General features: G+C 49.0%; 6 protein-coding genes; 3 read left to right on the top strand and 3 right to left on the bottom strand.

Annotated features, from left to right (window-relative positions):
* Positions 1-2,309: 2,309 nt before the first annotated feature.
* On the top strand, positions 2,310-2,787 carry GSBLH_T00006102001 (uncharacterized protein; the record flags this gene model as incomplete). The annotated part of the gene is made up of 3 exons (XM_013038917.1): positions 2,310-2,371; positions 2,404-2,527; positions 2,560-2,787. 3 exons carry the CDS (start codon positions 2,310-2,312, stop codon positions 2,785-2,787), a joined length of 414 nt encoding a protein of 137 aa, XP_012894371.1.
* A 2,086-nt stretch (positions 2,788-4,873) lies between these two features.
* Positions 4,874-6,223, top strand: GSBLH_T00000674001 (uncharacterized protein). XM_013038916.1 has 7 exons: positions 4,874-4,936; positions 4,968-5,045; positions 5,079-5,216; positions 5,247-5,623; positions 5,653-5,823; positions 5,852-5,978; positions 6,009-6,223. Exons 1-7 carry the CDS (start codon positions 4,886-4,888, stop codon positions 6,165-6,167), a joined length of 1,101 nt encoding a protein of 366 aa, XP_012894370.1. The 5' UTR covers positions 4,874-4,885; the 3' UTR covers positions 6,168-6,223.
* Positions 6,224-7,566: 1,343 nt separating this feature from the next.
* GSBLH_T00000673001 (uncharacterized protein) lies at positions 7,567-8,535 on the top strand (the record flags this gene model as incomplete). Its single annotated transcript, XM_013038915.1, has 3 exons — positions 7,567-7,891; positions 7,929-8,038; positions 8,071-8,535. The coding sequence occupies 3 exons, from the start codon at positions 7,567-7,569 to the stop codon at positions 8,533-8,535; spliced, it is 900 nt and encodes a 299-aa protein (XP_012894369.1).
* Positions 8,536-11,802: 3,267 nt separating this feature from the next.
* GSBLH_T00000672001 (uncharacterized protein) lies at positions 11,803-12,389 on the bottom strand. XM_013038914.1 has 2 exons: positions 12,314-12,389; positions 11,803-12,276 (listed from the first exon to the last, which is right to left on the bottom strand). Exons 1-2 carry the CDS (start codon positions 12,350-12,352, stop codon positions 11,827-11,829), a joined length of 489 nt encoding a protein of 162 aa, XP_012894368.1. The 5' UTR covers positions 12,353-12,389; the 3' UTR covers positions 11,803-11,826.
* Positions 12,390-12,660: 271 nt separating this feature from the next.
* Positions 12,661-13,529, bottom strand: GSBLH_T00006101001 (uncharacterized protein; the record flags this gene model as incomplete). Its single annotated transcript, XM_013038913.1, has 6 exons — positions 12,661-12,864; positions 12,895-12,939; positions 12,969-13,043; positions 13,092-13,191; positions 13,235-13,414; positions 13,447-13,529. 6 exons carry the CDS (start codon positions 13,527-13,529, stop codon positions 12,661-12,663), a joined length of 687 nt encoding a protein of 228 aa, XP_012894367.1.
* Positions 13,530-17,650: 4,121 nt separating this feature from the next.
* GSBLH_T00000671001 (uncharacterized protein) lies at positions 17,651-20,781 on the bottom strand. XM_013038912.1 has 8 exons: positions 20,666-20,781; positions 20,452-20,635; positions 20,370-20,422; positions 20,304-20,337; positions 20,166-20,270; positions 18,077-20,135; positions 17,749-18,046; positions 17,651-17,718 (listed from the first exon to the last, which is right to left on the bottom strand). Exons 2-8 carry the CDS (start codon positions 20,477-20,479, stop codon positions 17,704-17,706), a joined length of 2,592 nt encoding a protein of 863 aa, XP_012894366.1. The 5' UTR covers positions 20,480-20,635; positions 20,666-20,781; the 3' UTR covers positions 17,651-17,703.
* Positions 20,782-20,883: the final 102 nt, after the last annotated feature.

Here is a 20,883-nt window from a genome sequence, read left to right as displayed (position 1 = left end):
TCACGATTCGGCTGAGTTGGCTGATGCAATCCCGAATCACGACGATTGGCGTTAACGAGACCGATTTGGATAACAGCTTGGTGGATGAATTGGAAGATTCGGCCGAATTGGAGGGGACGGCCGTTTCCTCCTTTGTATTTGGATCCTTCGTTTGATCCTTTGATGGATCCTTCGATGGATCCTTCGATGGATCATTCGATGGTTTGGTTGATGGAGAGTTCGATTGATTATTCGATTCATTGTTTGATTCATTGTTCGATTCATTGTTCGATGCTTTTTTCGATGAATTCTTCGCTAGAAACGTGTCTAGACGCTGCTGGTGAGCTGCTTTGGCTTGCAGCTTCTTCGCGCGCTCCACTTCTTCTTTGATCCTCCTCGAGCGGATCGCTTCTTCCTTCTGCTTCTGCACACGCTCTCGATTCTTCTTCGCTTCTTTCAACCCCTTCTCCGCTTGCTGCGTCTTCGCCAGCGCGTTTTTCTGCTTCAGCATCGCTTCTTGCACTTGACGTTCCGCTATTCGCTTCTGCTTCTCCAATTGCTCAGCCAGTTCCAACGCTTTCTTCACTTCGTTCTGCGCTTCTTGGAACTCTCGATAGCTCGAATCGAGCGAATTGGTCTTGAGGGTGATTTCGTCGTCCAATTCTTTCTCTTGATTCTGAAGTACTTCGAGCCAGGGATCCTCTGACATGGAAGAGTTCGATAGATGCTTCGGTGCGGGAGCATCATCCAGAAGGACAATCTGCATATCGGGTTTGCAGTACGGTAGCTGTCGGACAAGTTGGATATCGCTTTCTTCAGCGCAATAGCATATGCCTTCGTGTGTAAAACGGTTCCACAGATGATTCTAGGGTCAAAGAGCATAAAAGGAAGTCACTTTCAAAGGATCGAATAAAATGGAGCCTTCAGCCGAAGTACGAAAAAAAGTGATTATACGCGGAAACGGCAATTTAGTATAGATATTCATCCACTTATCTAGAGTACAGGAAACGGGCAACACTCCTAGGCAGCTTCCATTCACACCAACGAGTATATCTCCCGATCCTATACACTTGTTGAATCCGACTGGCGGTCCTTTATTTGAAATGATCACACATCTCAGCATTTCTACAAAACAAAAAGCAACGAAATCATACTATAATTCTCGTTCAGGCAAAAAAATGGAGCATCACTAAATTCTCGAATACTGGCGGACACATTCAAAGAACGGTTCCGAACCAGGATAGAATAGTATTCTCCTCTAATAAGAGCACTCATTCACAGATGCCTTTCGGACTAACAATTAGACCTTGAGACAGAGTGGCAAATTTTGCCTCCTAGTTCGGGATTCGAAAAAAACTCAGTATTTTTGTATTATTGATTCTGTGTTTGAAATGAGTACTTATCAGCGGATGCAAGGGTATTTCAATGAATGAAGCACAACCTGTAGGAAACGAGGCAAAAAACTACGAGAAAAAAGAAGGAAGCAGAAATTGAACCGAATGCACATCTACAATGATGGAGACCAGGATGTCCATCGTTTTTTGGATTTAGACTATGAAGACTCGATCTATGTCCCTGAAAAGAGTGTTGAGACGGGAGAAGATGAAGAGAGTTCTGTCTATTTTGTGATTTCGATTGTTATTTGTAGGATGATCAGTATGAAGCACCATCTCTCAAAAAGTATCGTAAAATAGGGACAGACGTCGTGAATAACTTTTATGAAAATGATTCCACGCCTGTCGAAGCAAAATATGTAATAGATACAACACCAAACCCATTCGCCTTCGATAGCTCTGATAGTAGCGGTTCAAACGATTCAGAAGATGGGATGGATGAGACGGGAGTGGATGCTGGGGGTGCAGAAGCTGTTAATTCGAGAGAACGTGATACTTCAAATGATTCTGGTTCAACTAATTCCAGTGATGGGGATGATGTATCCGATAAAACGAGTGACAATGAAGAAGAAGAAGAAGAAGAAGACTCGGATGATGAGATGCCTCTTCCGCTCTTTTTGCTAGAACACCATGATGAAAGTGAGATGCTTGGAAACAGCGTCAGTTACTTGGACACATCCCCTAGAAGTCAGCGCAAGCTAGAACACAAGTCGAAGAAAAGTAAAAATAATACAATTTGTGAAACAAAGTGTTTTCCAAAACGCGGGAAAAGAGTATTTTGAAGGCTTTCGAACTTCTAGTCAATAATGAGTTCATCCAGTCCTTCTCGTTCGCTCCCATACCGTGCAATGCACCGTTGATTCGAAAGACTGTAATGATGTCTCATGTTGTTGTTCATGCTAGATAAATAAGTACTGCGAAAAGTTTGATCTGTTGATGAACACAGAGAAGGAGAAGGAGTGGTTGTTTATCACCGTAGCGAAACCTTTACGTTGGACGTTTGCTTTTGTGCGTTGTTGGTGAAAAATAGAAAGAAGAACATCCGAATGGCGAAGAGAGAGGGAAAGAAACAATCGAAGCAAGCTTCCCCGACTGAGCTACCGCTTGTAAGGAGTCGATCTCCCTCCAAATCTTCTGGCATGCAAAAGACTCTGGTAACGAAGTTGTAATACAAAATGAAGGATAGATGGAGGGACTATCCACTCCGATTAGTAGCGAGAATAAGGGAAATCAAATGCTAAAGAAACTGGGCTGGGAAGGAGGAAGCTTGGGACAGCAAGGGCATGGCATTGTGGAGCCGATAGGAATTCATATTAAGCGCGATAACAAGGGAATTGGCGCCACAACAGGAAAAGGAAATACATCGGACAGCAACATGTGCTTTGTCCGTTCTTCTACCAATTCTTCGATGTAATATGTTGCTTCTTTGCTTTCGGTTTTGTTTTCAAACGTAAATCGGTATAGACACTTTCAACGATTCTTCCTTCACCCTTCTCGTCGACGTACGATGCCTCCCTGTAATTAAAGCATTTAGAAAACAACCTAGTAAATACAACAATCTGAAATAGTGATTAGTCTTATTCATAATTATGAAATAACACAATCAAAACGGGAATTTGCGTGTTTTGGCAGAGAGTACACTTTTCGTATGTGTTTTGTTTCTTAAGCAATTCATTCATATTTTGTTTCTATTGTGTAGGTGACGATGAGAGAAAGATCAAGATATAGAAAAAATGCTGAACTTCAAGAGCTACATCTCGCCCAATGATCCAGAGAGTGTTTACAAGCTCGCTTACTATTGCTCTATAATTGGGTAATCCATTTACACCGGATTCTTATCATCTAGTGTTGCTGGAACACTGATTGCTATGGCAATGCAATCCTATATCGGTACTTCCTTGGGAACAGATGAAGAAGCGAGTGTCTGCACATTTGATCAGCTCACCGTATCGTAGAAATAGCTGTTTGACATGCAGGACTTCAATCACACTTGCCTCGACCGTCTTTTCGATTTGAGAGCAAAGAACATTGGTTCAAATCAGTTTGCCCATCTTCTCTGTACCGTGCTATAGTGTGATTTCTTACGTCTAGTTGTGCTTACTGGGCTTCTGACCTGTATTCCTTTTTTCGTACCGTTTTTTCTCTGCTAGTAACCGCTAGACCATGGATGATTTGTACTCTGGACACAACGGGGTGGGTGTTATGCGATATTGCCTCATTGGCGGATTGGTTTTGGAATGCATGAAATCCGCTTTTGCCTCAGGACTTCGCTCTGTACTCTTTCTTTCGAGCGTTCTCATCTCTCTAGGCTGGAGGCGTTACTTCTCGCATTTTCCGTCCCAGTCATCAGCAGAGAGTGAACCCCTTTATTTCGATGGAGATCGCCTACATGCTCTATGAGAACTGCTTCACCTGGGTTACCTTCCTGCGAGATACGATTCTGGCTGTCGGAATCTACATGGCTTGCGTGTATGATAAGGAGGACGAAGTGATAGGAGGAAAGTGGAGAGTGTGTGGATATGCGGCTGCGTTGTTGGGACTTATTACCACCATCCTCGAGTTTTTGAAAGTCGTGAACTACAGATCGTTCGATAGCGCGTCCAGCTTTAGCTATATTCTCTTCTTCATTTGCTACAATAACTGGATTTTGCTCTATGGATTCCACTGCCGAAATCTGAGCGAGGAGAACCAGGCGATTCTCGATGGAGAGGATACTTCGGGTTCGGAGGTGAGCGATGGAGAGGTGCCCGCTGTGGAGGAAGTGAAGAAGGAGAAGAAACATAGATCACACAAGCATCTGGAATCTGATGATGATGTTTAAGTGTTAAACTGTTTAGTTTTATGTTTTCTATTAACAATGATTGGAGTGAATGGGGAATGAACAGAAACAGTGAGAGAGTAAATAGTTGGTTTTCCATAAGGAGTTTTCATTTGCAGGCTGCTATATATGTGGTTGATAATTATGTTTGAATATAGTATTGTATTGATAAAAATTAACTGTACAGGGTGTGAATGACCCATATGTTAAGTAAATCGTAATATCTGTAATAGATGTAATTGTAACAATGCATACTGTAAGTGATGAGCATATCTATATTGGTAACCTGCTATAATATGATGTAATTCACTCCACCCAAAGTAGAAAAGCATATCAGAGCTATCAACATGATACCAAACCGGATTGCATATGTAAGTTTTGTAAGAATAAGGTTTCAATAGGCTTTTTAAGTAGAATCTCATTATCTGAAAAAAGAATCATAGCCATAGAATTTTTACATCATATCTACAGTTTTCGCAGCCAAGAATTATCATTTAATACACGATCTATACAACTACGAACCCATTTTGCCCTTCCCTAAATTTTTTCATTCTACGATAAATACAAGGTGTTAAATTACTGTTCATTTGAACAAGTATAATATGAAACAATCAAATACCTTTATGGAATTCCAATATTTCGAGCAAAAAGAGTCGTGATTTACTATCGCAGTTTGCCATCTATTTACATTCAAATGCCAGGAAAGAAACCCATCGCCGCTGTTGAATTCTCAGGAATTAGGGACGTACTGCGTTATTTTTGGATGTGATGCAAAGGTCGTGGAAACCAGCCATGCTGTGGAGCATTATTTAGATGGTCTCGACGAGAACTTGAAAATTAATATTCTCTCGCAGGTATTCGTTGGTGGAAGCGAAATGAGTGTCTAGTCTGATGAGCAGGTCGTTTTTGAACTTGTGGGCGTTGATGCATCCATTGCAAACGCTCTGCGCCGAGTGTTGATAGCAGAAGTACCAACAATGGCCATAAGTACTGTTTTTATGAACAATAACACGTCCGTGATGCAGGTACTTCATGGTCTCCGGTTTGATGAATAGGACGAAGTGCTTTGCCATCGTCTCGGATTAATCCCCATCAAAGCGGACGCGAACGACTTCGATTACATCTGTCCTCCTGGTGAGAACGGTCACAACCGCAGCGACTTCACGGACAAGAACTCGCTGAAGTTCAATCTGCGCGTGACTTGTCCGAGTCTTTCCGAGCTGCAGAAAGCGGCCAACAACCGCAACGTGGAATATTTGACGGTGTATTCGCAGAGCCTGGAGCTGGAGAAGCTGGGCAGACAGCTGGATTTGCCGGAAGGACAGATCGGTCTGGTGCATGATGACATCATTCTGACGAAGCTCGCTCCCGGGCAAGCCATCGATTTGGAGTGCTACGCGACCAAAGGCGTGGGCGAGGATCACGCGAAATGGTAGGTTCGATGGAATTCGATGAGGAAAGGTCGCCGGTTTGTACCGCGGTTTATCGCATGCGACCGTCGATCCGATTCCCGAAGCCGCTCGTGGGAGAAGACGCAGAGCGGATGAAGCAGATATGTCCGATGGGAGTGTTCGATATTGAGGACATTGGAGGCGAGAAAACGCTGCATGTGGCGCATGATCTGAATTGCACGTAAGGATCGTGAGAGTGTGCGAGATAGAATGTGCCGAGAGTGTATTCGCCTTCCGGAGAATCGGGAAAAGGTGCAGCTGGGCGTGATCCGAAATGACTTCATCTTCTCTGTGGAGTCGACGGGCTGCGTATCTGCGAAGTCGCTGGTTCCTCGAGTGAGAGAAGGGGATGGGAGTGAGAAATAGGCGTTGGAAGTGTTGAAGCAGAAGTGTGAGACGATCATTAAGGAGTTGGAAGAACTGGAAAATGGCGTTCCGATGGAAGAAGAAGACGAGGAAGAGAAGAAGATTATGGTGGAAGAGGAGGAGGAGGAAGAGGAGGGAATGAAGATGGAGAAGGAATAAAAATGATAAGGGAGAAGAAGAAGAAGACAGTGAAAAGGAAAAAGGTTGTTTTATATGCAATGTTTGATAAACTATAAAACGAAAGCAGGGAAGAAAAGATCATGGCAGAAGAGGAGAGAAGCAATAAACAATTACAGGGAATAGTGAATAAAAAAAAGGTTGCTTTCATAAAATTGATTCATTGATTAATAAAAAACGACAACTGCAGGATTCGAACTTGCGCGGGCAAAGCCCAACAGATTTCGAGTCTGTCTCCTTAACCACTCGGACAAGTTGTCTCGGTCAAACTATTACAAATGCCCTATTTCAATAGCCTACCTATTCATTCAAACACAAGAATCATCTTATCTTCCATTCCATCAATATGTCGGAAAAAGCAAAAGAGCTCATCGCACGTGTGGAAGGAGAGAACTGTAAAGAAGCGGTTCTGGGAATCGTTGCCGATGACATGAATCCATCATCCAATTTTGATTTTAAGGAAGTGATGCAAACGATGACAAAGCAGGTGTGTGAAATTCGTTATGTTGATAAGTAGAACGCGAAACAGTTCTGGGAAGCGATTTATCGGGCTGTCGATTCGGTGGACAACCCGGATGATTGCTTAGTGAACGGAATCGACCCTTCGAATCCAAATCGATGTATCTATTGATATTTGAATTGAGAATAGTCTCATCAAAGGATTTAGAGTTTTTGGAGGCACTTCAGCATCTGTTGATGGTGTGTGCTGACGTTTGGTTTTGTCTTATATATGAAATAGAATGACTTGCTGCATACTGCCGTAATCGATCAAATTCTAGATATTTTGCACACTCTGTTCTTTTCGTTCATAGAAGAGCTTCAAGAAGAATTGAGCAAACTCTTTGAGAAACTGTGGGTCAAAAAGTATGCGAATCGAGAACGATATGCACCGAATATGTGTGTGTATGTCTTAGCTCGCACACTTCGTTTTGATAAACGCTTCAATAGTTATATGAATCGATTGTAAAGCTATTCATCCGAATTTCGCTCATGTTCAGAAATGCCATTCGCGAGAGTTTAGTTCTCATCGATTTCTCCAGTGCCCAATCCAATACAACACGAGCCATCATTCTCGAAGCCGTTCGTTCGCCCCAATTCATCGCACACACGCACAGCAAGCGCCTCCTCCCTCTGTATGTCGTCCCTCTGTTTGTTCACTAGATTCCTGACCCTCTCTGCGGATTTCCCCAGGGAATGCTTTTTTTCCCTCCAACAAGTCGCTCTGAAACTCCCGGTGAGTTCTGTGCGGAAATGGGGCGATGCGATCATGACTGCCGATCTCTCGTGCGAGGACGATACGTTTTCTATTTTATTCTTCTCCCTCTGATTCGATAGAATTCGAAACGCGTTAGAACATGAAGTGATTCAGGAGATCGTGAACATGGCGGTTCATGCGTCCTCTTCCAAAGTCTTCTCCGTGCTGAAGCTCCTCATGGGCTCTTTCGTCCACTACCGAAAGCACAAAGAGCTCTGGACGCGCCTCACCGAGCTCTACGAGCCGATTCTCTTCCGCTCTTTGTCGGTTTCCAACGCGATTGTGCGTCGTCACGCCGCCATTCTGTTCATTGATTGCTTCCCCCTCGGAACCTCCGAGGCACGTGACACCTATTCCATCGAGGACCAGTTCAAGGCCATTCTCGTGCTGTGCGACGACGAAACGCCCGACGTGCGGAGCGTGGCGGTGGCGGGAGTTTTGCATTTGATCTGTATGTTAATTTCTGTTAAAAAAAGGGTGAAATGCAGGCAATTATTTCGAATTACTGCCGGTGTCGGTGACGTCGATGATTCTGGAGCACGTGACGACGCATTTGATGCACGACGTGCACGTGGAAGTCCGCGAATTGTGTCTCCGCGTAGGCCGAAAGGACCGACAATTGAAGCGCAGGGACTCCTCGAGCTGCTGGACAACCGGCTGGTCTACAAGGTTTTGTTCCCGCACATCGCGAAGCTCTGGCCGTTCCTCTTCGATCGGAGCCTGCGGGTCCGCAAGAGCTTCCTGCAGCTGCTGATCAAGCTGCAGAACATCAAGTCGTTCGATCTGTCCGCGGTTTTCGTGCTGGACGACTTCCTTCGCATGCTGCGCTTCGACCACACCGCCAACCCCACCAACTCCATCAACCGCCTCTACACCAAGTTCCTCACGCCTCTCTTCTGGAAGGAGGTGTCTTTTATTCGCCTTTCTGCTAACATAGAAAAACAATTCGCGCGTCGTCACGCGCGTTCACAATTTTCTCATCCACGACCCCGACGCCTGCGCCGTTTTCTTCGCGCAGAGCGTCGAAACCGCGGGACTCGACAGCGTCCTGAAGCTCACGCGACTCCTCCTGATTTCCCTGTTTCTCTGTTTTAAAACCGCGGTTTTCTTTGCGAATTGGATTCCATGCAGCCCGGCGATGCGAGCGTTTCATCCGCCAAGGAAAAGCAGAGCGAGTCAGAAACACAAATCGAAACACAAATCGAAACACAAAACAAAAAAGGGAAACGAAAGCGATCGGCGAAGGAGATAACCGCGGTGGAAACAACGGTCGAAGAACCGCGAACAGGCCTGGAAGACGCGTCGATTCCCGCGGGGAGCGAGGAATTCCAATCGAAGCTCTTCCATTTGATTTGTGTTCTGCTGCAGTCGATTCGAAACGCCTGTTCGCCGAAAGAACTCGAAGAATCCAGCAAATATCTCCTCACCGAACTCACTGTATTTGTGTTCCAATTGTGTTCCGCGCAGAGTAACCGGCTCCTCCTTCTGCAGAGTCGCATCACGCACAACGAAGAAGAAAAAGGAGAAAAAGGAGAAAAAGGAGAAACGGAGGCGGACTTCCTTTCGTTCCTGACGTTCTTCAGTTATTCCCAAATCACGCAAATCAGCCCGGTATTTCTCTCCGTTCTGCCTGATCCGCTCAGAATTTCCCGAGCCTTCTTCTCTCGGAGAGCCAAACCTTTTTGCACACGCATCTGCCGCTGTTTATTCAGCTCGTTTACCACTGGGAAATGGGCGAGCAGCTGCTTCGCGTCGCGCTGAAGCAAGTCGCGCTGTTTCTCGAAGACCCGGCAAAAATGGGCGGCAGCGAAGAAGCCTCGCTAATCCACGTGAGCATCCCAGTGAAGAAGCAACGCATTTCGAAAACGACGCAGAAGAAAAAGAATTCGAAAGCGAATTCGAAAGCGAATTCGGAAATGGAGGACAGCGAAAAAGCGTCGGATTTGTCGCTTTCGTTGGAGCAAAGCATCGATATTCTGGAAGCCATTTTGAACGACACCATCACACAAACGTCCTCCTACGAAAAAGAAATGATCACGAACATTTTGGATGTTCTGAAGACAGTGGTGGTCAGTCTGCAGAGCTATTTATTCGCGGATATCGAGACCCAAACAGTGAAACGCCCGCACGCGACGTTGGAAGCGTTTGTTCGGTTATTGGCGCTTCAATTCCACATCGAAATGCACATCAATGCGAAGCAATCGCTCGAAAAAGCGAAACAAGAAAGAACCGATCTGAGTTGGGTCGAGAAACAATATTCCAACCCGCTCATCGGCCCGATTCCAAGCAGCATGCTTGAGTTATGCACGATTCTTCGAAGAGAAATTCTCCCGTTCAACGAAACAGGTGGCGGCGAGCCAATCAAATCATCGATAGGTTGCTTCTGTCTTTCGCTTCTTCACTTGCTTCTCGTTCATTCCACGAAATGCGCGTCGCTGTTGCTCTTCGATGAGCAGGTACAAACCCATCAAACAAAACTCAATCCAAGTACACAAGCCTCCTCGCCCAGGTCGTTCGATCGTATCTTTCCGCCGTTTTCGACGCCACTCCCGCGGAAGTGAAAAGCCAGCTCACAATCCGAAGGCAAGGAAACACATTTGAGGACGATGAAAACGATTTTTTGCCTCGAATCAAACGCGTTTTGACGCAGCACGTTCTCCCTGCGTTCGCGAAATGGCTGCAGGGGATTCAGTGGATGACCGTTTCGATTCCAAACTTCGTACACAGCCGAGAACCGCGGTTATCGCTAGAAACAATTCATCATTTCGGATCTGCTCCACTCCGTGATTTCGTTCTTCCCTCTGGAGAGTTTCCTTCCCATCGAGACCGAATTGGTTCCGTTGCTCAAATCGCATCCCGCGGTTCTCCACGACCCCATTCAGTCGATTTTGCATCGATGGGAGGAAGCTACGGGCGACGAAATTTCGCTTCGAAGTGGGCGCCGCTCGATCGACTGAACCGCAGATCTCGCGCGCTGCTTTGAGCTACGCTTTGAATCATCGCGCGAGAGCGTTCTGTGCGCTTTGCTCCTTCGCAACGCGCCGCTTCTCACCCTGGAATTGTGTTTTGTGTTCCGTTTCACGTGCAGAGCATGCAGTTTCTGTTCCAGAAGCTGGAGGCCTGCTCTTCGCTCCCTTCGACGCTGTGCGTTCTCACGATGATGCGCTTCGCCGTCGAGGCGCGCGCTGCTTCCAATCTCCGCATCGCGAATTCCGTCGTGGCGCCGCTTGCGGAGTTCGTTCAGGACAGTAGAAACGAATCCAAGCGGTGAGAAATAGCGAGGGAAAAGTACCAGGAAACGCTGAACGCGGCGGAGAATTCGGATTCGAAGCAGGCCGTGGAGTTCATTCTGCGCGTGGCGGAGGAAATTCAAAAGCGCGGGAAGGAGGCGGGGACGAAGAAAAAGGCGGAGGAAGAGAAGACGAAGAAGCGAAAGCGGGAAGAAGCGATGGTGTTGGAGAGTGACAGCGAAGAATCGAGCGAAGAAATGGAAGAAGAAGAAGAAGAAGAGGAGGAAAAAGCAGCAGCAGAAGAAGAAGAATTGGATCGAAGTGAAACGAGTAAAGAAAAGAAGGAACGAAACACGATGAATGAAACAGCAAAGAAAGAAATGCCTTCACAGCCAGAACAACAACAACAAGAGGAACAGAAAGAACAGGAAGAAGAGAAGGAGAAAATAGAACAGATCGAACAAACCTTAACAACAACAGCAACAACAAATGAACCAAAAACAAACGAAATCGAACAACCACACAATGAACCACCTACTGCAGAACAACTATTACCTCCAATAGAAGAAGAACCCTTAATCGAATTACCAAACGAATCTATACAAAAAACTACAAAGGAAAAAGAGTTATCTGATTCCTATTTTGATGAACCTGAATACTAATCCTTTCTCTGTTTGTTTTCATTCTTGATTTTGAATCGCTACATGTCTCAAGATGAAGGATCTATAACGGATTCAGTCAAATGGGAAGACATGACCTATTCGATATCTAGTAGGTATTTTCACGTTGCATCACTCTGTAGAGTATTTCTAATTCAAATTCCACTTACGAAATAGATGGAAAACCACTGCCTTTTGGATGTGGGATACAGAGAATGAAGATTGCCCGATTTGCCAGATGCCACTCGACTTTTGTTGCCCAGACTGCGCTCTTCCCGGTGATAGCTGCCCTCCAGGTTGAAATGGTTCTCATTCGTGATAAATAGTGACTGGAGTGTGCAGACACAGTTGCCACGCACACTGCATGAACAAATGGCTCCAATCGCACGACAGTTGTCCCGAGTGTCGCTCCAGGTGGGTACAGAAAAGCTAGCAACTCGTTCACTTGTTTATTTGTTAATATCAAACAGAACGTTTCGCAGTTCGTAACCAACAAATTACAGACGGCGACCACGACGACCCTGGGGCTTGCGGGTAGAATCGGTGGGAATGGGAGTCACATCCTCGATTCTTCCGATCTTCATTCCAGCACGGGCCAGAGCACGCAGAGCAGCCTGAGCACCGGGACCGGGAGAAGTGGTTCCGTTACCTCCAGTAGCTCGCAGCTTGATGTGCATGGCAGTGATGCCGAGCTCCTTGCAACGAGCAGCCACATCCTGAGCAGCAAGCATGGCAGCGTAGGGAGAAGACTCATCACGATCAGCCTTCACCTTCATTCCTCCAGTCACACGGACCAGGGTCTCACGTCCGGACATATCGGTGACGTGAATGAAGGTATCGTTGAAGGAAGCGTAGATGTGAGTAACAGCGAACACCTCCTCTCCCTCACGCACGTTCTGGGGTCCGAGCTTGATCTGTTCCTTTTCCTGTCTTTCTTTCTTAGGAGCCTAGAGGACCGTTAGACCCTTCGTTCGACAAACACACAACAGAATGCATCTCCGTACAAGGCTCACCACCTACCATAGTAATTAGTTAGTTTGGGGAGTTATAAACTGCCGTGAACTACAATCTGAGATAGGGTTAAAAACCTGGTGAAATAGGGGACCGGTTTCAGTATCGAAACAAACAGGTTCAAATTGAAAGATTTGAATCAAACCGCCAAATCCAAGTTTTGATTAAAAGACTCAAAAACTAACGAACTCTCTCTCTCTTTACAATTTTTGCAAGAACCCCCGGTACGACTCGAATGCCGCAAAATAAATCGCACCTGCCGTAGCCACCACCATCACTCGAATGAAAGCTCCCGAATACAGTCCTCGCAGTCCCTCGTTCTACAATTCGTCCAATTCCACCACGAAAACCCGATAGATCTTCCGAAACATCTGAATCACGGATGTCTCTGGATTTCGTTCCGCGGCGGAGAGCATCATCCTCGTTTTGACGACGTCCATCGGTGTCGTGACGAACGCCGCGATTCCCGAAGAAAGATAGCCCGAAGAGACGGACATAACGAGCGAAGTGTCGTCCGCGGTTTTCTGTGCGTGAGAGCAAAGCGAAAACGCTACGAAAACGCGCTTGTAGTACTTCCGGAAGATTTCGTAGAGTGTCATCTGGGGTTTAGCGCAGGGAGAGAGAGAACCTCGATTGCATCGTAGGGAATGCTTTTGTACAGGAGGCTTTTATAGCCGGTATAGAAGGCGCGGACTCCTCCGGACTAGGGGTGAGGAGCGGAGATGGGGGAAACGCGGTAGATGGAACGAACGGCGCATTTTGTGTCGTAAAAAATGCCGATTTGTAGATGTTGTTTTATCACTTCAAAGGGGCATCGGATGCTTGAAGATATGATTTGAGCTGTGGGTGAGCTAGCGGAAAAGGAGGAAACCAAGGGAAGCAGAAAACATGTACACAAATGGAATAGCTGCTTCGTTCCCCTGGCAAAGCGGCGAAAGATGTCTTTTGAAATATTCATACACAGTCCAGTGAGTACCGTACGTCAAGGAAGAACCCACCATGGCTATGCCAATGCCCCTCCCTAAACTCGGTTTTTCTGTTGCCTTTGCAGCATAGCTACCCGACTGCATGCGCCTGAACATAAAAAGAGGAAGGAGTGAACGAACGTTTTCAACGAATCCAGTGGAAACAGTCCAATATCAGATGTTGGTCCCGCCCCCATACCAGCAAGCAGATTAACTACACCCATAAGAGAAGTTTTCATCCAGGTTACTCAAATCGATACGCCCTAGCTTGTATTTGTCGAGCGCAGATTTCTTCTTCTCCATTTTGAGGTCAATAGAGAAATTTCAAAAATTTCTACTTCTTCAGTTCAACAAAAAAGTCGGTTCTTTGCAAAATTCTGTGTGCGAGCAGATTGAAATCGTGGAGCACACACAGTGGAGTATAAACTGGATCAAGCAAAAGTTGATTTCGCAACAAACACTTTGCTTCTTATGTACTTTGAAATAACCGCGATTCTTGTTCTTTCTATTTGAAGTGAAAAATTACAAAATCAAGGCGGGTTTCCTACGTTGGTATTGAAAGCACAGCTATGCAGAGAAATACCCCAGCTGTATGATTCCATTTTGTTGTATGGTTTACGCACAGGATTATTCTCAATATTATCAAGGCCAGCAGCCTTCAAATTCCTGTACGTATTTTATGGAGATAGGGTTATCGCAAGATCAAGGTCATGGCGACTATTCGCAACCTCCGTATTCTTCGACACATTATAACTATCCCGACAATTCTATGAACCAACAGAATCAGAATGCTGGAGTAGCACCTTCGGGCGAGGCGCAGCTAGGTATGTTGCTGTTTAGGATCGATCGTATTCTTAACATGGTGTAGGAGGCTACAACTACCCAAACCAGCAGTATTCTGCACAAGGCGACACTTCCCAAAAGCCCTACGACTCGAATTATCCTCCTTCGAGCGCCTACGATTCCAACTCCTACTACGGATCACACACCACCACCATGCCTCAGCCCCACTCCACAGGTGCGCCTCCAAGCTACGGTGACGCCTCGACCTACCCCCCATCATCCGCCGCTCCCAGCAAGCCGCAGCCGCCCTCCGCGCCCTCCGACTATTCTTCCTACGCTCCTTCCTACGCCAAGCCCGTCTCCGCGTCCTCCTCCTCCTCCTCCTCCGCTGCTGCTGCCGCTGCGTCATCCACATCCCCCGCGAATTACCCTCCCCGCCAATATTACCCGCCAAACGACTTCGCCTACCCGCCCTCCAACGCGGCGAAGCCCCCTCCCGCGGAGTACTACGGCCGCTCGCCCAGCGCGGCGTACCCTCCGAGCGGCGCGCCGCTGCCGCCGCCGTACGGGAATCGCCCGAATTTCGCGCCCTACGCGTCGACTCAATCCGAATTCGATGCGTCGCGCCAAAGCTTCGCGCGCGCCCCGCAGCGACCCTTCCCCGCGGGAGATTACCCTTACCCCTACCCCGCGGGGAGCTACCCGCAGCCCTCGCATTCCTCGTTTTCCCACGGGAAAGAGCCCGACGCGCGCGCGCCGGATCCCCCGCGGAAGGGGCGTTTCGACGCGTTCCCGCCCGCGTTCCCCGCCTCGCTGGAGAAACCGTGCGTTGTCCCGCGGTTCTGACAGCTAGAAAATCGAAGTTCGACGCGCGGCAGGACCGCAAGGACCGTCCCCGCGGGGAGCACGTCCGCGCCTCTCCGTCCCGCGGGGCGGCTTCGCGCGCGCGGGCGGAGCCGGAGGCGTCGAAGCGAGTGCGTGTCGACGCGCGTCGGAAGAGCGCGGGAGCGCGTCGACCGCGGTCCCGATCGCATTCCCGCGAGCACGATCGGTCGCATTCCCGCGGTCGGACGCGGTCGGCGTCGCGGCGGTCGCGGTCGCGGTCACATTCGCGGTCACATTCGCGGTCACGTGGTCGCAATCGATCGGTCCCGCGGTCCCACTCGCGGTCGCGGTCGCGGTCGCATTCGCGGTCCTACTCGCGTCGGTCGCCGTCCCGCGGACACACGCGGTCGCTTTCTCGGTCACGGTCGCGGTCGCGATCGCACTCGCGGTCCTACGGTCATCGCAGCGCGTCGCGCAGCGCGTCGCCGATCACGCCGTTCCCCGTTTCCCCTTCCTCTCACTCGCAGCGGCGCGCCGGACCGGCTGTACTTCCAGCGCGAGCGCGGCGTGCCCGAGCTGCAGCGCGACTGCCCCAACCTCTACGTCTGCCAGGACTTCATGCGCCTCGTCGCCTGCTGGCAGGCCGCGCCGCACGCGCTCCCGCTCTTCGCCAAGGCCGCCATCCGCGTCGCGCATCTCCCTGTCGCCGCCACGGAGCCGGCCGTGACGGTGCCGGGCGAGCTCCCCGCGGGGAAGGCCGGACAGGCGGTGCTGCGGTCGGTGGCGGCGAGCGAAGTGCGGTTCCGAATCAACGTGAAGCTGGCGCTGTTCAGCGGCGTGGACATCGCGGAGAGCGCGCTGTTCGAGAAGGAGGAGGCGTCGCTGAACCATTTCATTCAGTTCCTCGTGCTCAAGGCGGTCAACAAGGACCAGATCTTCCTCGTGGGCGGGCAATTCGGACTGGTCGCGGATCTGCGGAGCGTTTCGGACGCCATGCTCATCGCCAAACTCATGTCTTTTTTTCCCCCTTTTTTTGACATCCAGAGAATACGCTCGGCTTCAGATCAATCTCGATTTGGCGGGATGTCGACGCTGGATCCGCATGATGGAGGTCTGGTACCACCGAACCGAGACCAGCCGCGGGGAAAAGTGCGATTATGACGAGGTCACCGTCGTCTTCGTCCCCGATCTTTTCTACCGCGCTCCCGTCTTCCCCGCGGTTCGCAGACCCATCGCCAAGGACAGAAAGGACGGCCTCCCCGCGGAGAGGAAAACCGCGGGAATCGAGGAGGTGAAGAAGGAAACGCCCAACGAAATCGTGGAAGTGGGGGAGATCGTCAGAGCCAGCAAAACCGCGGAAGTCCAGGAGACCGGAGAAACCGGGGAAACCGAGGAAACTAGTGGAGCTGGAGAAAACGGAGAAACTGGAGAAACCGGCGAAGCGGAGAAGAAAATGGAGGAAACCGTGGAAACCGTGGAACCGGCGATGGAAGAGGAATCGGAGAAACCGGAGAAATCGGAGTGGACGGAGGAATTCCTGAAGAGCCAGACAGTGCCGACGCTTCGGCAATTCCTGCGCGAGCGCGCGCTGAGCACACGCGTACCTCGCAGCGCGCGGATTTGATGCATAGGGAGTCAAGAAGGATCTCATCCAGCGACTTCTCGACGCCCAGGCCCACGACCAAACCCCCAACACCACCGAAGAAACCGACGCCGCGCACCCCATGGACGACGAAACGCCCGCCAACCCGAGTGAAACGCCCTCTACTCTCAATGAAACTCCCTCTGTTGTGACTGAAACGCCCTCTGTGCCGGTGAAGGAAGCGTCCTCGCCGGAGGAGGCGATGGACTGCGAGGATTCGGACTGCGCTTCATCCTCGTCTTCGTCTTCGTCGTCGTCGTCGTGGGAGGTGGAGACGCTGACGGGGTTCGGCGGTCTGCGGAGCGTGAAGGACGTGGACGAGTACGGCCGCGAGACCGACAGCGTGGCGAGCCAGCGCTGCGAGCTGTCCGTGCTGACGACCTTTGCCGCGGGGGAGGCGCAGCCGAGCAAGGCGAAGCTGCTGAGTCTGGACGGGCTGCTGGAGTACACGCGGAAGGACACGCGGGAGAAGATCTTCGAGGTGTCGCTGCTGGGCGAGGTGTTCAAGGACATGCTCATGGTGCGGTTCGGCCAGGCCATCGGCGAGCTGCTGCGACTGACGCAGACGGCGATGAAGGAGGCCGAGGCCGCCGTGCTGGAGGCCAGAGAGGCGGAGAGAGAGGCGATGGAGAAGGAAAAAGAAAAGGAAAAAGAAAAGGAGGGCGAGGCAGAGACAAACAAGGAAGCCATTGCCGACGAAGAAACGATCAAGGAAACTTCTGTCGAAGAGAAGAAGGACGACGAGCCCCCCAAGGAAACGCCCAAGGAAACGCCCAAGGAAACCGTCAAGGAAACGCCCAAGGAAACCGTCAAGGAAACGCCCAAGGAGGCCGCGAAGGAGCTGGGTAGGGAAGTGCAGGCGGCGAAGAAGAGCGTTCCGATCGCGATCAGCCGGGAATTGTTCATCGCGTGCCGGTATTTCGACGGGAAGAACCGCGGTGAGCTGTCGCAGGAGCAGCTGCTGCACATTCTGCTGAACAGCGGAGCGGTGTGCTGCAAGTCGGAGGGAGAGAAGCTGGTGACCTACGTGCTGGACCGCGACTCGCTGCGGTACCGCAAGTTGTACAAGAGTTATCGTGTTTTTTGAACAAACAAGTCACCAGAACAGAACGGGAAAGGAAAGGAAAGGATGAGGGAAAAATGGAGGACTACTGCGAGCGTTTCTATTCCTCACGCTTCGCTTCGGCACCTACGGAGCGGCGCGCGTGCGAGCGGCGCGTGGACTTCACCTTCGGCACCTCGTCCTCCTCGAAAAGATCCGCGTCCTCCGCTCCCGCCATCGTCGGCGCCACGATCGGCACTGCCGGCACTGCCGGCACTGCTGGCACCGGCACCGCGGCCGCGACGGGCATTGCCGACTGCGCGGCCTGGGCGAGCGGGACGGACTCGCCAGCGTCGGAGTAGGCGGCAGCACGGGCCGAACCGGCGGGCGAGGGGTTGGCAGAATGGCCGAGAAGAGAGGATTGCTCGGAGAGCGGAGTGGGTTGAGGGCTGCGAGTGAGAAAGGGGAAACGGAGGTACGCTCTGCGACACATGACACTGAAGATAATGGTGGCGACGATCAAAACGCCGAGAAGAATGACGAGTAGGTTGAGCGGAATGCTCAGAACGATGGTTCCCGAGCGCTTCGAAGCGCGCTTGTGCGACTGGCGCAGCCGATGCTTCCGGGTGGAGCTCGTCACGGAGGCCGAAGAGGACGTCTTCGTCGAGGATTTCTCTGAGGATTTCTCTGAAGATTTCTCTGAAGATTTCTCGGATGTGGTGGGGGCTGTGGAAGTGGGCTTGGACGATGCGGCTTGCTTATCGTCGGCTTCGTCGTCGTCAGTCTGGGCTTTCGTTCCTTCTTCTTCCTCTTCGCTGTCGTCGTCTTTCTTTGAAGTCGTGGATTTCTTCTCGTCGTCTTCCTCTTCGTCGTCGTCCTCAGTCTTCTTCGTTTCCTTCTGAGGACCTTCTTCTTCTTCTTTGTCGTCGTCTTCGTCTTCTTCGGCCTTCTTTGTGGCGGTCTCTTCTTCCTCTTCTTCTTCTTCCTCTTTCTTCTTCGGAGCCTTCTCTTCCTCTTCTTCTTCTTCTTCTTCTTTCTCTTCAGTCTTCTTAGTAGGAACCTTCTCCTCCTTTTCTTCCTCTTCTTCTTCCTCCTTCTCAGCGACCTTCTTGGTTTCCTTCTTGGTTTCCTTCTCTTCTTCTTCTTCTTCCTCTTCTTCCTTTTTCTCAGCCTTCTTAGTAGGAACCTTCTCTTCTTCTTCTTCTTCTTCTTCTTCCTTCTCAGCTTTCTTCACTTCTTTCTTAGGAGCTTCTTCCTCTTCCTCTTCCTCTTCCTCTTCTTCTTTCTTCGTCTCCTTCTTAGTAGGAACCTTCTCTTCCTTTTCTTCCTCTTCTTCCTCCTTCTCCTCGGCCTTCTTCACTTCCTTCTTCTTGGGAGCTTCTTCCTCTTCTTCCTCATCCTCTTCCTTTTCAGCCTTCTTTACTTCTTTCTTAGGAGTCTCCTCTTCTTCTTCTTCCTCCTTTTTCTCATCCTCCTCCTCCTTCTTAGTTTCCTTTTTAGAAGAAGTTTTCTCTTCTTCCTCTTCTTCCTCCTCTTCCTCCTCTTCCTTTTTGGTTTCCTTCTTCTTGGGGGCTTCTTCCTCTTCCTCCTCCTCCTCTTCCTTCTTCGTTTCTTTCTTTGTAGTTTTCTCTTCTTCCTCTTCCTCCTCTTCTTCTTCCTTCTTCGTTTCCTTCTTCTTAGGGGTCTCTTCTTCTTCCTCCTCCTCCTCTTCCTTCTCAACCTTCTTTGCCTCCTTTTTGGGAGCTTCCTCTTCCTCTTCTTCCTTCTCAGCGACCTTCTTTACTTCCTCCTTCGTTGTAGTTTTATCTTCTTCTTCTTCCTCGTCCTCTTCTTCCTTCTTCTCAGCTTTCTTCACTTCTTTCTTAGAAGCTTCCTCTTCCTCTTCTTCCTCTTCTTCTTTCTTTGTCTCCTTCTTAGTAGGAACCTTCTCTTCTTCTTCTTCTTCTTCTTCTTCCTTCTCAGCTTTCTTCTTAGGAGCTTCTTCTTCTTCTTCTTCTTCTTCTTCTTCTTCTTCTTCTTCCTTCTTAATTTCTTTCTTCTCAGCCTTCTTCACTTCTTTTTTCTTAGGAGCTTCTTCCTCTTCTTCTTCTTCTTCTTCCTTCTTCTCGGCCTTCTTCACTTCTTTCTTAGGAGTCTTTTCCTCTTCTTCTTCCTCCTCCTCCTTTTTCTCCTCCTTCTTCTTAGGAACTTCTTCCTCCTCTTCTTCCTCTTTCTCAGCCTTCTTGGTTTCTTTCTTCTTAGGACTCTCCTCCTCTTCTTCCTCCTCCTCTTCTTCCTCTTTCTCAGCCTTCTTTACTTCTTTCTTAGTAGAAACCTTTTCTTCCTCCTCTTCTTCATCATCATTTTCTTCTTTTTCAGCTTTTTTCACTTCTTTCTTCTTAGGAGCTTCCTCTTCCTCCTCTTCCTCTTCCTCCTTCTCTTCCTTTTTCACTTCTTTCTTTACAACCTTCTCCTCATCGTCAGACTCCTCTTCCTCTTCCTTCTTTTTACTCTCTGAGACAAGTTCAGTTTCTTTGGTCAATTCTTTTTCTTTCTCTTCTGACCGTAATTATATACATGATTCCGTACCTGTTTCTGCGACAGAAGAATCGCTATCTTTCGTTTCTTCACTAGATGATGTTGTTGTTACAGGACGTCGTCTTCTTTTGCTGACACCGTACTTTACTGTTCTTACTAAACATCAAAATCACACCTTTTACCTCTTACAATTACGGCCATGACCTCTCACCACGGCTCCTTCCTACATATAACATACTACAACAAAATCCTCACATTTTCAGATGAAAGTTGAGAAACTTCACCCGTTACCAGTATCAACAACGCAACTATAATCAATCCGGAAAGGTTGAATTACGTGACAATAGAACAAACAAAAACTTCATTTCTAACGAAATACGATAATTTCCTATTCGTTTTCTGGTTCATGAATGTCAACCGCGGTTATTATCAAGTTAGTTATAAACACTCGTTCTATTCATTCTTTGCATTCTTGCTATTGCGTGGCTTCCGCTGAATAAATACGCCAGGCAGACCAACAGCTTAACGTTAACAAATGTTATTGACAAAACGAGTAAATCGCGTCGCTGCGAGTAACGACCCTTTGTGGTTGATGTATTTAAACCCAGTAACACGCTGATTCCACGATATGTCCGACCATGTGGCATTTTTGTTCTTAAGGTGCGCTTTGAAGCCCATATAGCCTTGATGGATTCCGTTCACTATTGTTTAGAAAAAATGCCTTCCAAACCTGATAATGTGACATCCACTAATTCACCTCCAGACAAAT

The sequence above is a fragment of the Blastocystis hominis genome (assembly GCF_000151665.1).
Source record: "Blastocystis hominis, Singapore isolate B (sub-type 7) whole genome shotgun sequence assembly, scaffold_1".
Classification (NCBI taxonomy): Eukaryota; class Bigyra; order Opalinata; family Blastocystidae; genus Blastocystis; species Blastocystis hominis.
Note: the sequence above shows the minus strand (reverse complement) of the source record. Positions and strands in the feature narration are given on the sequence as shown.